The sequence below is a fragment of the Nicotiana tabacum genome, chromosome 2 (assembly GCF_000715075.1).
Source record: "Nicotiana tabacum cultivar K326 chromosome 2, ASM71507v2, whole genome shotgun sequence".
Taxonomy (NCBI): Eukaryota; Viridiplantae; Streptophyta; class Magnoliopsida; order Solanales; family Solanaceae; genus Nicotiana; species Nicotiana tabacum.
The window spans coordinates 60,689,865-60,705,641 of record NC_134081.1 but is presented as its reverse complement, the minus strand read 5'-3'; the positions used below and the strand labels follow the sequence as shown (position 1 = coordinate 60,705,641).

Below are 15,777 nucleotides of genomic sequence, written 5' to 3'. Positions count from 1 at the left end.
TTTCCAAAGAGATAAACTTCCTATAGAGGGTGTGGGTCATAACAAAGTTTTACATATCACAGTCAAATATGGAGATAAGGTGGTGTCCCAAGTGCTTGTTGATGGAGGATCAGGAATCAATATCTGACGGCTCTCTACCCTACGAGAATTAGGTATCTATCTGAGAGAAGTAAAAGAAAGTCATGTGAGGGTAAGAGCTTTTGAAGGGTCATAGAAGGACATCATTGGAGAAATCTATTTGGCTCTGCAAATTGGACCAGTTGAGTTTCCCATACTATTCCAAGTGATGCATATTTCATCTTCATACAACCTGTTGCTAGGAAGACCTTGGATACACATGGAAGGGGAAGTCACGTCTACCCTACACCACTATATGAAGTTCGAGTGGGGTTGCTAAGATATTGTAATCCACGGCGAATGGAGCCAATCATCTTATTTGAAACGTGCAGTTCCGTTCATAGAAGGATTAGACAGGGTCGCTTTCCATGAAGTTGAGATCATGCAGACCACGAAAATAGAAGAGACCGCACAAAATCTAGGAATGTAGTCACCATATAGATCAAAGATGGCCATGAGAGAAATGATAAAGTATGGATACAGATCAGGAATCGGGTTGGGAGCCTGATCAAATGGGATAACAGAGCCGATTGAGTCGAGTTGGCAGAAAGGTAGAGCCGGAATAAGGTATTATCCTCCAATTGGGAAGATGTGTTTCGGTAGCTTCGGGAAGAAAGCTTTTGTGCCAGAGCATGTTTCGGGTACGAGTCAGAGCTCAACACCAGAGGATGACATCATCGATGGAATGGGAAGGCTGTTCGTGACCGTGATCGAGGAATGATGTGACAATGTTGATATCAAGACACCGACCATTCGGAATGCCGAAGTAGGAGAGGACTTGCAGAATTGGACCACTAGTCCGTCTTTGGTTCGTCGGGAGTCTTGGTAGTGTGGAATTGTAAAACCTTTGCAAAGAGCGCACAGTCAATTGAGGCTTGAACCGTGTCTGTACGTTTTGGTCATCCGCCTCTTTGAACGCTCAGACGTTCCTCTTTTGATGAAATAAAAGAAATGCTTTCTTAAAATTATTGCAGACTTATTTATCGCTTCATTTATACTTAATTTTTCTTTTCAATAATCAAAACGATAAAAATCTGCATTTTGCGATTATGACATGTAACGAAACCCTCGAGCAAAGCGATCCAGATTACGAGGAATATGACAAAAGCATGATGTCAGATAATCTCCCACAAGAGACCGAACATGCTGAAAGCCAAAAAAATCCTAACCTTGAGAAGACAGAAGTGGTCAACCCGGAAAACGAAGAAGACGTGAAAGAAACTCGAATCAGCATCCATCTGGAAGCAGAACAGAAAGCAGAATTGGTCAAGCTCCTCTGACAGTACATCGATGTGTTCGCATGGTCGTATGACGCCATGCTTGGGTTAAGCACTGACACCATTTTGCTTCAATTGCCTACCGATCCTGCTAGACCACTAGTCAAACAAAAACCCAAAAAGTTCAAACCAGACTTGAGTTTGAGGATAAAAGAAGAAGTCACCAAGCAAATAGAAGCGAACGTAGTAAGGGTCACCAATTATCCCACATGGTTGGCAAATATCATCCCGGTGCCAAAGAAGGATGGGAAGATCAGGATATGTGTGGATTATTGAGATCTTAACAAGGCCAGCCCGAAGGACGATTTCCCTTTACCAAATATTCATATCCTCATCGATAACTGTGCGAAGCATGAGCTGCAGTGTAAGGCCCCATAAATTTTGCCTAAAAAATTGGGGTTTCGTGGTGTCAAAGTAGCCTTTTGAACAGTGAGCTGGGGAGTAAAGGAAAATTTTTGGCAGAAGAAGACATTTCTACGGCCCACTATGCGGCCGCAGAATGGCCGCAAAGTGAAGCAAGAAACTGGGCAAGTTTGGATGGCATTATGCGGTCAATTATGCGGTCGCAAAACCATTTCGCGGGCCACACATCGACCGCAAAACCAGCATGAAGATTTTTTCGGAAGGAGGTTCTGCGGCGCATTATGCGACCGCAGAACAGGTTTGCGGACTGCATAATAGCCGCAGAGTGGGGAAGGAGTGCCCAGTTCTGGGGGGCCATTTCACGGCCTATTTTGCGGACCGCAGAAGCATTATGTGGTCACATATGCGATCACAGATCTGTGACGGGGCTCCTTTTTTCTAATTTTTTTTACCCGACCCTATTTCGATATTTTAGAGTAATGGACCACTTCTGAAGCAAAAACATACATTCTAGAGAGAGGGAGTGCCAAGGAGTGAGGGGGGAGTTCCTAAGCCCATAATCCATCAATTCTTGCACAAAGTTGAAGAAATTGTAAGAAGAAATCACTAGGTCTTCATCCTAGAGGTAAGTTTCTACTCCATAGCCCTCAATTTCGTGATTCTAATTCATAATAGGTAATTAGTATGGCAATTCTTGGGTATGGGAGTTGTTTATTTTTACATGCATGTACTATCAAGGGTTGAGGGAAGAATGTGGAGCTAAATTGGGTAGACTTTGGGTAGTGGGGTAAAAGAATCCACCATGGGAAGACCTTGAAATCATAATACCATCTAGTATTTGATAAAATACTTAAATGAGCTAGAACCATAAACTCTCTCCTAATTTATATTCAATTTTGCTATATTTCTAAATAGATCAAAGAAGCTAAGAATTTTGGAACATTGTAGTAATTTAAAAATGCTCGAGGCAAGGTATGTTGGCTAAACTCTTCTCTTAGAATTAAACCTCGTAATGTCCTTGTAAGTCTCGTGATGCCCTTTATAAATTGATTTTTTGTCAAATAAGCCTTGTGTCGAAATAATTATGTGTTCAATATGTATTCCAAAGATTCTTGTTATGTTAAGTTAATGTTTGAGGATGTGGTTTAGGTAAGGGTTGTGTGTTACTATGTTATGATTTGAAAGCGTGAATTCTTATGAAAGCTACCATGTCAATTGTGTAAGAAGTCATATGTGCCTATGACCCTAATTTGCTCAAGTATGTGATTAAAGTCTTAATTTGAAAGGCTTTGTTGTTGATTATTCATGATAATGATTGAAAATGGAATAGTGAGTTGAATTATGAAGTACGGCCAATGTGCCAAGAATGATATTGCGTTATGGCCAATGATGTCAATAAAATGAATGACATATAAAAGAATATAAATTGAGAGGTAAATACTTTTAATAACAAATGTTTTGGGAGTATCGATTAGCCACCGAGGAAGGGTAGATCGGAATAACCTAACCCCGAAATTACACGTACCGGTGTAGGAGTGATTGAGGGGTAAATCCCCGTGTTAATGTGATGAGACTGTTTCTACTTATATGGGATGGGATCGGTGTGTTGAGATGTTTTCCCCTTAAATGGGATGAGATATCGACCCACACGGCATTGTGGTGAGACGACTTAGCCTATCAGGCTGAGATCAGACGCCATGCTGCGCACATGGTGGTATTATGGGTGTATGTCTCGGGGTGAGACGGCTTAGTCGGTCGGACTGAGATCGGACTCCGTGCTAAAACACGGTGGTATATCGGTGCTAAAGCTCTCCCAACTTAAATTACCGAAACCTATTTGAAATTTACGTTTCCCCTAATGTGGCACTTTGATACCGTTTGAGTCTCTTATTGATATCATGTTTTATTCTCCGTTTACTGTTGCTCGTTCTATTGAGAGGGTGTTCAGTGTTACATACTAGTACTATTCCATATGTACTAACGTCCCTTTTGCTGGGGGCGTTGCATCTTTAATGGATGCAGGTGGTTCCATAGCAGGTGGTATTGATCAGTGATAGCAGCACACCCTCTCCTCAACTGATTTGGTGAGCCCCACTTTATTTTGGGGTCCTGTATCTTCTATCCTTTGTACATAGCATTTTGAGGGATAGCCGGAGCCTTGTTGCCGGCACTGTCATAGCACTCTTTTGTTCCTGTTATATGCTCCGTAGACATACTATGGATTGTATCTGTTGTTTGGAAAGTTAACTAAAAATGTTATAACAGGTATCATGTGTTCCACTTTAACTTTGATTGTGAAACGTACTGTTTTGAAGACTTGTTAATGACGTAATTAATGAAAATGAACCGGTGTTGTTCACATGACTTCTTATTGCCTTATTAATGAAATGTATTCTTCTCTTTATTTGTGGGTGATTTGGGTAGACGACACTGTGCAGGCTTGCTCGACCGAGGTAACTCTGTTGAGTGCCGGTCGCGCTCCCCGAGGTTGGGGCGTGACATGCAGTCATTCATGCATTGTTTCGTCAACTACCATCAGATTCTGATGCACGAAGAAGACGTAGAAAAGACAGCGTTCACTACGCCTTGGGGAGTTTACCGCTACAGAGTCATGTCGTTCGGCCTCAAAATTGCTGGCGCTACTTACATGAGGGCCATGACAACCCTAATTCACAACATGATTCACAAAGAGATCGAGGTATATATGGATGACATCATCATCAAGTCTCGAAAAAGTTCATAACATTTAGATGACCTGAAGAAGTTTTTCGAACGCTTGCGGAGGTATATTTTGAAGTTGAACCCTGCAAAATGCACATTAGGAGTCCCTACTGGAAAATTGCTAGGTTTCATCATAAGCAGGAAAGGGATAGAACTGGATCCTTCAAAGATCAAAGCCATTCAAGAGTTGCCACCTCCCAAGAGCAAGAAGAATGTGATGAGTTTCCTTGGTAGGCTGAATTACATCAGCCGTTTCGTAGCCCAGTCCACAGTAATTTGTGAACCTATCTTCAAGCTGCTTAAGAAGGATGCTGCTACAAAATGGACAGAGGAATGTCAGAAAGCCTTCAACAAAATTAAGGAGTACTTGTCAAATCCACCAGTGTTGGTTCCTCTCGAGCCCGAGAAGCCACTATTGTTATATTTGTCAGTCTTGGATAATGCATTTGGATGCGTGTTGGGACAAAATGATGATAAAGGAATAAAGGATCATGCCATCTATTACTTAATCAATAAGTTCACACCATGCGAGGCCAAATACACTCTGATAGAGCGCACTTGTTGTATCTTGACTTGGATCGCCCAGAAATTAAGGCATTACATGTTAGCATACACCACGCATTTAATATCCCTGCTCGACCCGCTCAAGTATATCTTTCACAAGCTGATGACCACAGGAAAACTAGCCAAATGGCAGATTCTTCTCAGCGAATTTGACATTGTGTAGATAATGCAGAAGGCCATTAAAGGACAAGCCTTAGCTGACCACCTTGCAGAGAATCCAGTAGACAAGGATTATGAGCCGCTCACCACATACTTCCCAGATGAAGAAGTGTTATTCGTTGGAGAAGATATTGCAGAATCATACCCAGGGTGGAGAATATTCTTCGACGGAGCGACAAATTTCAAAGGAGTAGGAATAAAGGCAGTCCTAATTTCAGAATCAGGACAACATTACCCAACATCAGCAAAGATAAGGTTCCCTTGCACCAACAATATAGCCAAGTACGAAGCATGCATCCTCGGGATCAGGATGGCGGTTGACATGAATATCAAAGAGTTTTTGGTCATAGGTGACTCTGATCTATTGATACATCAACTTCAAGGAGAATTGACTATCAAGAACGTGAAGATCCTTCCATACCTGCATTGTGTAAATGAGCTATGCAAGAAGTTCACAAAGATCGAGTTCAAGCACATTCCCAGGATCTAGTATGAGTTTGCCGACGCTCTTGCAACTTTTTCATCCATGATCCAGCATCCATATAAGAATTACATCGACCCTATCGAGATAGAGATCAGGGATCAACATGTGTACTGTTTTCGTGTAGATGAAGAGCCAGATGATAAGACATGGTACTACGACATCAAAAGATTCCTTGAAACAAGAGAGTATCCTAAGAATGCTACTAATAGTCAGAAGAGAGCACTAAGAAGGCTGGAAAATCACTTTTTCCTCAACGGGGAAGTCCTATATAGGAGGACCCCATACTTGGGTTTGTTAAGATGTGTAGATGCCGCTGAAGCAACTAGATTGCTAGAAGAAATACATGCAGGAACGTGCAGACCCCACATGAATGGCTTCACCTTAGCTAAGAATATTTTAAGAGCCGGATACTTTTGGATTACCATGGAAAGCGATAGTATCCACTATGTGCAGAAGTGTCACTAATGCCAAATCCACAGGGATTTCATCCGGGTTCCGCCTAATGAGTTGAATATACTGGGTTTGCCTTGGCCGTTTGCCGCTTGGGGCATGGATGTGATTGGACCTATAGAGCCCACTACATCAAATAGGCACCGTTTTATCTTGGTAGCCATTGACTACTTCACCAAATGGGTCGAAGCTTCTACGTACAAGGCTGTCACAAAGAAAGTAGTGGCAGATTTCGTCTGTAACAACATAGTTTTTCGATTTGGGATACCCAAGTCAATCATCACTGACAATGCGGTTAACCTTAACAGTGATCTCATGAAGGAAATTTGTGAGAAGTTCAAAATTGTCCACCGTAACTCTACAGCCTACAGACCGTAAATGAATGGAGCAGTTGAAGCAGCTAACAAAAACATCAAAAGGATTCTGCGAAAGATAGTGGATAATCATAGGAAATGGCACGAGAAATTATCCTTCGCCTTACTCAGTTATCAGACCACCATGAGGACATCCACTGGGGCAACGCCATACATGTTGGTATATGGCACTGAAGTTGTGATATCCCCAGAGATCAAGATACCATCTTTAAGAGTCATTCAAGAAGCCAATTTAGACGATGCAGAATGGATACAGGTCAGGCAGGAACAACTCATGATCATTGACGGAAGAGAATGGATGCAGTATGCCATGCTCAACTGTATCAAAATAGGATGGACAATGCATTCAACAAAAGGGTGAAGCCTCGCCAGTTTATACCGGGGCAATTGGTTTTAAGGAAAATATTCCCTCATCAAGAAGAAGCCAAAGGAAAACTCGCACCAAATTGGCAAGGTCCTTACGTGGTCCACCGAGTGTTGTTGGGAGGAGCTCTGATCTTGGCAGAGATAAATGGAAGAGTCAGCACGAAGCCTATCAACTCAGACGCAATCAAGAGATACTACGTTTGAAGACAATAGAGTTAGGTTTTGGTTGTAACAAAACTTTGTTCGACCTAACTTCCCACAGAGGGATATGTAGGCAACCCACGTAGGGTTCGATTTCTCTCTCTCTCTCTCTCTCTCTCTCTCTCTCTCTCTCTCTCTCTCTCTCTCTCCCCCTTTATTTTATAATAGAAAATCCAAATATCATTTTGTATATACTCAAAACTATGCCACGACTTGATTTCCTTTGAAAGGAATACGTAGGCAATCCTCATCGGATTCAGTCATATTGTGTAATTGAACTATGTTCTGGCCTGATTCCATTTGGATAAATAGACAGTCTGAGTCAGACTCGGCCACTTCATTTTCAGTATCACCATTTTGCATATGTTGTAATCGAACTACGTTTTGACCTGATTCTGTTTGGATATGTAGGCTACCCGAGTTAGGCTAGATCATCATCTTCATCATATTTTCCTTTATCATTTCCCACAAACTATGTTCAGACTTGATTCCATTTCGGATACGTAGGCAACCTGAAAGGGTTCAGTCATAATCCTAGGAAAATCTTTGTAATGCATTAGTTTAGATTAGGACGCAATCGTAGCGGCAAGAATCCATGTCATCAGAAGCATCTTGAAGGATCGACATCAACAGGATAGAGTCTTTCAAAACAACGTTCGCGTTCGAGGAACTTCGGAAACATGTCATAATCCGGAACGACAACATTTTTCATAAAATAAAAGATTTTTTCAAAATGTCTTCTAAAGATATCATAATCCGTTTCACCTATCGAACTTCACGCCACAACCTCGTCAGGACCGGGGCAAAGCCAGGACTATGGTCGACACAAACCAACACCCCTCTGCTAAGCACTTTTCTTTGAATGCAGGGCCAACAGGATATAAAGAAATGTTGGAACACATTGGGGAAAATGATGGATCTGCCACTCTCTCATAACTATCATCCTTCTTTCTTATTCAAAATTTTCCTTATATAATTAAAAACTAACTCACAGATCCTTTGCAGGTACCTCGGAACCAGGCCGCTGATGCAGACGAAGCATATTATATATAGCAAACCGTCTACTCAACTAAACAGAGCATGTTGTATATAGCGAGCCGCTGGCCCCGCCAACCGGAGCATACTGTATATAGTAAACTGCCTGCTCAATCAATCGGAGCGCCCTGTATAAAATTGAGCCATCGACTTCACCAATTAAAGCCTTGTATATAGCAAACCATCAGCTCAATCAATTAGAGCGCCCTGTACAAATCGAGCTGTCCAACTTCGCCAATTGAAGCCCTATATATAGCAAACTGTTCGCTTTGCCAATAGGAGCGACTCTGCACTACCACTCCGCCACATCGAAGATCAGAATAGATAGCTGCAAACCTTGTCACCAATGTTCTGCCAATCGACGATCGCAATTTAGTTTCGCAGCCAAGAGTACCTCTTGGGCATGCTCATTATTTCTTTATTGTTATTTTGAATGTTTTGACGTTTTGCTCATGCAGCTTACAGGCATGATTACATTTTTCAAGTCAGAAACACCCATCGTACGGAGATACTTTACATTTCAATGCAACTTCTCCCAGCAAGCGGAGATGCATTCTACATTACAAGTCAACTACTCCCACCGCGCGGAGATACTCCCAACACGAGAAGATTTAATGCTCTGATATCTGCGGAACGGTACACAGCCCGGCTAAAAATCAAGTCAAATTAAAGTATCCCATCATCCTAATCCCAAATAATGGCTAGCCGCCAGCCAGGCATCATTATTCCTGCATCATTTACATCACATATTAACATATTCTGCATTGCAATATATGGGTATGTGTGTATTTCGGTTTTGCAGGAACAAACATCGCAACGTGGAACTCCTTCTAAGCATAAAACCAAACTACAATGTTATGAGAGACAACAAACTCATAAGCGGGCCAAGGAGCCGATCTCAAACTCAAAATGCGATCAGTGAAACTCTAATTCTTCAAATCTTTCCAATCAAGCCGCAACTCAAAGCTATCATGGGTACCAAGTCTTCCGCCTCACAGTATCGTCATAATACGATACTGGAGCAATTCCTATGTGCATCTCCTTCCCAAATCTTCACTCCAGAACTACATAAGGCCTGACCCTCGTTAAGCCCGAGGTATGTAAGCAATTCAAAGCCAGAATTCGGCCCCAACTCCCCAAAATCCTCCCGGAATCTTTCTTAACTCCTAATCCTACAACTCATAATGTTCCTTAATCTATATTCCATCCTACAATATATGCCTAAATTCGGGACAAAATTGGCCTTGGTTTAATTTCTTTGCCCGAAAACTTTTTATCGTCTCCGGTGAAAGAGGGGCAGCTGTTGACGGCCAATTTTGACCCTCCCTTTTAAAATTAATTTATTTATACTTAATAATTTACAATAAGTATATTAAAAGTATTTTCTAATTAATAATACCTATTTTTTTTTATAATTAACTAATTAAGTATTAATAGTGTTGAAATTAATAATTTAGTATTATAATTACAAAATATATTATACTTACTATTTTAAGATTATAAAAAAAACTTTTATATACATCACCTAAGCTTTACAATTAATTTAATGAATTATTCCTTAATTTCCAGTTAATAAGGTTATCTTTTTTTAATAATTCGAAATTAGTGTCACAATTTAGAAGATAAGGTATTTTACAAATATTTAATTACAATAATTAGTAGTATATTTGATAATTATAATTTTTACTACATTTTGTTGAAAATAATTAAGTTTATTTAAATTAATTTTAAAATGGTCAAAAGGCTAAAAGGCTACAATTGCAATCTCTTAATTAAACAAAAAAGTGGCTACCATTTAAATCAATCATAGCCCAATAATCAAGCCCAATTCAGAATTGACACAGTCCAAAAAACCCCTCCAATCCACCTTGGCAATCTATGCTACCCCCCTTTAAGCTAATAGCAGCACGCCACATCACCAATCTCAATTACTCACACAATAAACACAACTGATCCGAGCCATCCATCTTATAGATCTGGATCTATTGTCTTCATTTTCCCTTTAATTTCAATAACCCAACAGGCTTATCTTGGCCGTTGAAACCAAGATATCTAACGGCCCTCATATTTCTTTCGCAAAAATATTTAAACCCAAAATTATCAGGAGCGTTGATCTAAAACATCAACGGCCCAGATCCTTTCCCCTAATCTTATCCCTAGAGATGGCCTTCTAAACCACAAAAACCCTAATCATTCTTGTTTTGACATAGCCGTCCTCTTTCCCCCTTCGTTCTCTTTTCTCTCATCCGCTTAACCCTATCATTCATGATACCTTACACAAATTCGTGCAAGGTCAACGAAATCAACCCGGAATCATTCATCTTGTCCCTGTTAGCCGTGATTCTCATTGGGTTTTTTCCATTTCCACTGATAAATTTGAAATACCCAAACCTGAAACCCTAAGCCCGAAGGGGAAAACCTCAAATCAACTGATTTCTATTATGCTCCATCAAATCAAAGCATGCATGAAGATTTCTCAGAATTTCATCATGAGTATTCGATGTCTAGACGTCAAACGCAGTGACCTCTGGACATTGGATCTTAGCCGATGGATTTTTCTCATCAACAGTTGATTTTGATCATCACACACCCAGGTAAAACTCCTTCATCGATTCTCCCTCTGTTCTTCCTGATTTCACCCTATTATGCTCACATCATCAACTCATCGTCATCTTCCACTCCCTATTTTGAATCTACTGGAACCCTAAGAATTGAAAGCACTATAAATACGAGCCTTAATGGTTCTCACCTAACAATACCTAACATCTGAAGAAAATCAACACATAATATAGTATCATTTAGAAATTCTCAATTGAAGCCTGATGTAACGATCCGACCGGTCGTTTTGAATATTTCCACTTCGCTCGGTTGTTTGGGGGCATGAGTAGCTCCGTATGATGTACTTTGACTTGTGTGAATTATCGATTTTGGGTTGCAGGTATTTTAGAATCGAATCGGAAGAAAGAATTTTATTGTTGAAGCTTTAGATTTGGGAGAGTTGACCAAAATTTGACTCTTTAGAATTTGACCTCGGATTGGAATTATGATGGTTCCATTAGCTTTGTTAGGTGATTTTGGACTTAGGAGCGTGACCGGAATGTAATTTGGAGGTCCGTGGTAGAATTAAGCTTGAATTGGCGAAATTGGAAATTTGGCGATTTTAGTCGGCAGTGGAAAATTTGATATCGGGGTCGAAATGGAATTTCGGAAGTTAGAGTAGGTTCGTAGTGTCATTTGTGACGTGTGTGAAAAATTTGAGGTCATTCAGACGTGGTTTGGTTGGTTTTGGCATCGGTTGCCGAATTTGGAAATTTAGAAGTTCATTAGGTTTAAATTAGGGCGTAATTCATGGTTTTAGCGTTGTTTGAGGTGATTTGAGGATTCGACTAAGTTCGTATAATGTTTTAGGACTTGTTGGTATATTTGGTTGAGGTCCCGAGGGCCTCGGGTGAGTTTCGGATGGTTAACGGATCAAACATTGAACTACAACAGCTGCTGCAATTTCCTTTTGTTGGAAATTTCTTCTGCCAGATTCGAGCCCAGAAATCTCTCAGAATCGAGCCCAGAATCGAGGGCCACGATAGAAGCCATGATCGAGCCCAGAGTCGAGGGCCACGATCAAAGCCATGATCGAGCCCAGGGTCGAGGGTCACGGTTGAAGGCCGGGTCGAAGACATGATCGAAGGCCTAGGATCAAGAACCAGGATCGAGGGCCAAGATCGAGGACCTCGATCGAAGGCCAAGATCGAGGCAGAACCGAGGTTGTCTGGGCAGAATTTTAAAAACAGGGACTTCGTCCCATTTGCCATTTTTGACAAATTGGAGCTTGAGGAGAGGCGATTTTTAATATATTTTCAAGGAAAACTTGAGGTAAGTCCCTTGTGATCATTTCTACTCCATAATATTGAATTATCATCGAATAATCCGACTAGATTACATGATTTTGAGGTGTAAATCGGAGATTGGAACTTAGAAATTTGGAAATAAGATTTGTAGATTTGAGGGTCGAGTTGAGGTCGGATTTTGGTAAAATTGGTATGGGTAGACTCGTGGTTGAATGGGCTTTCGGATTTTGTAACTTTAGTATGGTTCCGAGACGTGGTCCCCACAGATGATTTTTGAGCTAAATTTTGAATTTTTATGAAAAATTAGTATTTTCTTATGGAATTACTTTCAATAAATTTTATTGACTGAAACGAATTATTTGTGACTAGATTCGAGGCATTCAGAGGCCGATTTGCGAGGCAAAGGCATAGCAGCGTAAAAAGTTTCACGTTTTGAGGTAAAGATTGTAAATCTAGTCCTGAGGGTATGAAACACCGGATTTCGTATCATTCTATTATTTTAAAGTGACGCACATGTAAGCGTGCACTGTTAGGGATTTGTGACTTGGTCCGTCCCGTAGCAACTGTAAAGTTGCATACTTTGTTGAAACCATTTGATACTAATATGTTTTAGAAAGAATTTCTGTAAATTGGGCTGAATGCCATGTTTGGGCCTTGCGCCAATGCTGTTTGGACCCTTAGGGGCTGTTTCTTACCATCCTCTCATTGTTTTCGATTGAAAATCTATACTCAGTCATGTTTATACTTGTTTACCGCATAACTCAGTTTTATGACGCTATTTTGATGTATATAAATGTTTTGGGCCGAATGCCCTGTTTTATTGAAATGCCCGAGTGGCTTGAGAGGTTTATGACTGAGTGAGGCCGAGGGCCTGATTTGTGAGGATGAGTGTGGATCGGGGCTGCCCGCCTACATCATATTTATGACTGAGTGAGGCCGAGGGCCTGATTTGTGAGGATGAGTGTGGATCGAGGCTGGCTGGCTGCAACATACTTTATTATTATATCGGTCGAGGGACTAATTGTAAGGATGAGTGTGGATCGGGGCTGCCGGCCTGTAGCATACTTTATTATTATCGCACGTAAGTTGTCCATGCATATTATAGCGCTAGGGCTGAAGGAGCCCCTCCGGAGTCTGTACACCCCCCCAGTGAGCGCAGGCACCTACTGAGTGCGAGTGCCGAGTGCTGAGTGACTGGGAGGCATGAGTGATTGTGAGGTATGCCCGAGTGGCAAGAGTGATTGTGAGGTATGCCCGAGCGGCACGAGTGACTGTGAGGTTTGCCCGAGGGGCTGTATATGAGTGATGTTTTGCCCGAGGGGCTGTTTATGATTTCATCATTTTTGCTCACCTTTGCATTGAGCCTTTGTTTGAAAAATTGTTGGAAAAATGTCTTTAAATGATTTTTATTGAAACTCGGTTTAAACGAGATTTTGATTCAAATCCTGATTTTTAAAAGCATGTGGTATTTTACTGAGATTTCCTGATATGAACGTTATATGTTTTATTGCTCGTCACTACTGCCCAGTCTTTATTTATTGTTGTTACTTACTGAGTTGGCATACTCACGTTACTCCCTGCACCTTGTGTGCAGATTCAGGTGTAGCTGGACACGGTAGCGGTTATTGAGTGTTCTGGTTGCAGATTTTCTTAGAGATAGCAAGGTAGCTATTTGGCGATCGCAGCCCCTACTATTCTCCCTATTATCTTCCTCTAGTTGTATTTAGATATTTTCTAGGTTGAGTTAGCCTTGATATTGTTAGACAGATTGTAGCAGATGCTCATGACTAGTGACACCCCGATGTCGGGCTTTTCTTTTCCGCACTTCTGTTTTTTTTTCTTTGATTTGAACTCTTTTAATGGAGGTTTTATGTCAAATAAACTTGAAATTATCTTTAAAATTAAAATATCGATTTATTTTGGAAATGAGTTGGCTTGCCTAGTTCCACGATAGGCGCCATCACGACAAGGGTTAGTTTTGGATTGTGACACCTGATTTCTTACTCAATTTCTGATTTCCTCTCTCTTTTCGGTTCTGAGTTTGCGTACTGGTTGAAAGTTTGAATCCTTGGATTCTAAACGGCTAAAACGAATTCTTTGTGTGGTTTGATGCCCTAAAGGAGGTCAGTAAAACCTTAACTCTACTCTTCTTTTGATCGTTTGAATTTGTAAGCACGATTTGTTCTGTTATCTTTTACTAAATGATGTTATTGATAATGTGCTATGGCTGACTGTTTTCATGTATTTGTTAATGATATATGGCTGATAAATAGATTTTGGAATCATAGGTTCTTTAATATGTTGAGTTTAGAACTATGTATTGATCAGTTAACCCTAATGAACATCCAATAACTTATATCCACTGATTAACTTTGAAAATAACCAGAGAATCCTCCAACAATCTTAATAGCTAGCTTCACACGTCCTTGTTTCTATTAGAACCTTCATGTCTGCTATACTAACCTGCCTTGGGTGTTATTTGCATTTGTAGTGATTCACCTGACAAACTAGGCTTACGTGAATATGAACTTATTTAGTAGTGAAAACAAGACTTTCAACTTAGTTTGGGTACTTCGGTTCATGACATTTAAACCAATTTCTTCTTTCTGATCTGCCTATGTGATTCTGTTAACTCTTGGAGGGTCATTGATTCTCTATTAAACCTTATGGCTGTATGATCACACTATATAAGCATGTCCTAAGCTAATTAGATTCATGTACCACCCTTGTGTGTATTTTGATAGTTTCCATACACTTAACTTAAAGCTATGTGGTTTGGTTAAGATATGTTTATGTTATGATGTTTCATTTGTTGTGCTAAAGTGCTGAAATTAAGTTTCACTATACCTGAAATCTCACACTTGTTTTGCATAACAGACACCTAATGTAATGTTATCACTGCCCTTTTCTAAAATTCATGAAGTGATACTGTTAGTTTGATTGTGTTAACACATTATCATGGTATAAATCCTGCTAAATATCCCTTGTGAGTGCTCTTTTGGATACCTTGCACTTATCTTGTTTTTCAACAATCTTGCTTGTCCTTCATGCCTTTCACTATCCCTAAACTTCACTAAGCTCACCTGAAATGAACCAGGCTTAACTTATGACCCTAAGATAAATCTTTTGTTCTGTTTTAAGTATAGTTGCATGCTTTATTCTCCAATTAGATTAGTGTGAAGCTAAAAGCTTTTAGAAAGAAGTAATCATGTCATCTGCTTTAGAATGAAACATGATTGTTAACATGTATCTCTATTAATACTCTTTAGGAGTTTCAATTGAAACAGTTAACCTGCATCTCTGTTAATACTCTTTAGAAGTTTTAATTGAAGTTGTTAACCTATATCTCTAGTAATATTCTTTAGAAGTTTTAATTGAAACTGTTAACCTGTGTGTATACTAGAAATTAAGATTTAGTTAAGACAAATCCTTGATTGATCTAATTAAAGTTGTTGAGAGGATATATTCATGATCAAGGACTTTTCTAGGTTTGAACTATGTGTTTCTTTACTCTTAAGACATATGATTTAAATGTCTGAATTTCCAAAGCCATCTGCTGATGCTCTTTTCCTGTATGTGCTCGGAGCTAGCTTCTTTGAGCATGCCTAACATGTTATGATGTTCACAGTGAATCATATTAATTATGTTTGAATTGTGATTATAACAATGTGAATTGGCTGTCTTATGATCTTGTTGTATCATGTATAGCTATTATGAGAAATATATATATTCATGTGGTATGGTATCAATGTGGTATGGGGGTCTACATTGAGTGCCTCATTAGCACCTAAACTTATAGGGAAGAGTAAGTGTGAGTAGTT

The 15,777-nt window shown here is 40.0% G+C and overlaps 1 protein-coding gene across 1 annotated transcript; it reads left to right on the top strand.

Annotated features, from left to right (window-relative positions):
- The first annotated feature begins 5,208 nt into the window (after positions 1-5,208).
- On the top strand, positions 5,209-6,150 carry LOC142166828 (uncharacterized). Its single transcript, XM_075226309.1, has 2 exons — positions 5,209-5,631; positions 5,737-6,150. The coding sequence occupies exons 1-2, from the start codon at positions 5,209-5,211 to the stop codon at positions 6,148-6,150; spliced, it is 837 nt and encodes a 278-aa protein (XP_075082410.1).
- Positions 6,151-15,777: the final 9,627 nt, after the last annotated feature.

What these genes read in the sequence shown, in the direction of transcription:
- LOC142166828 (XM_075226309.1), top strand. Translation starts at nt 5,209, where the DNA reads ATGCAGAAGGCCATTAAAGGACAAGCCTTAGCTGACCACCTTGCAGAG. An exon ending in TCCTTCCATACCTGCATTGT is followed by an intron (nt 5,632 to 5,736) that starts GTAAATGAGCTA and finishes TCCATGATCCAG; the next exon opens with CATCCATATAAGAATTACAT.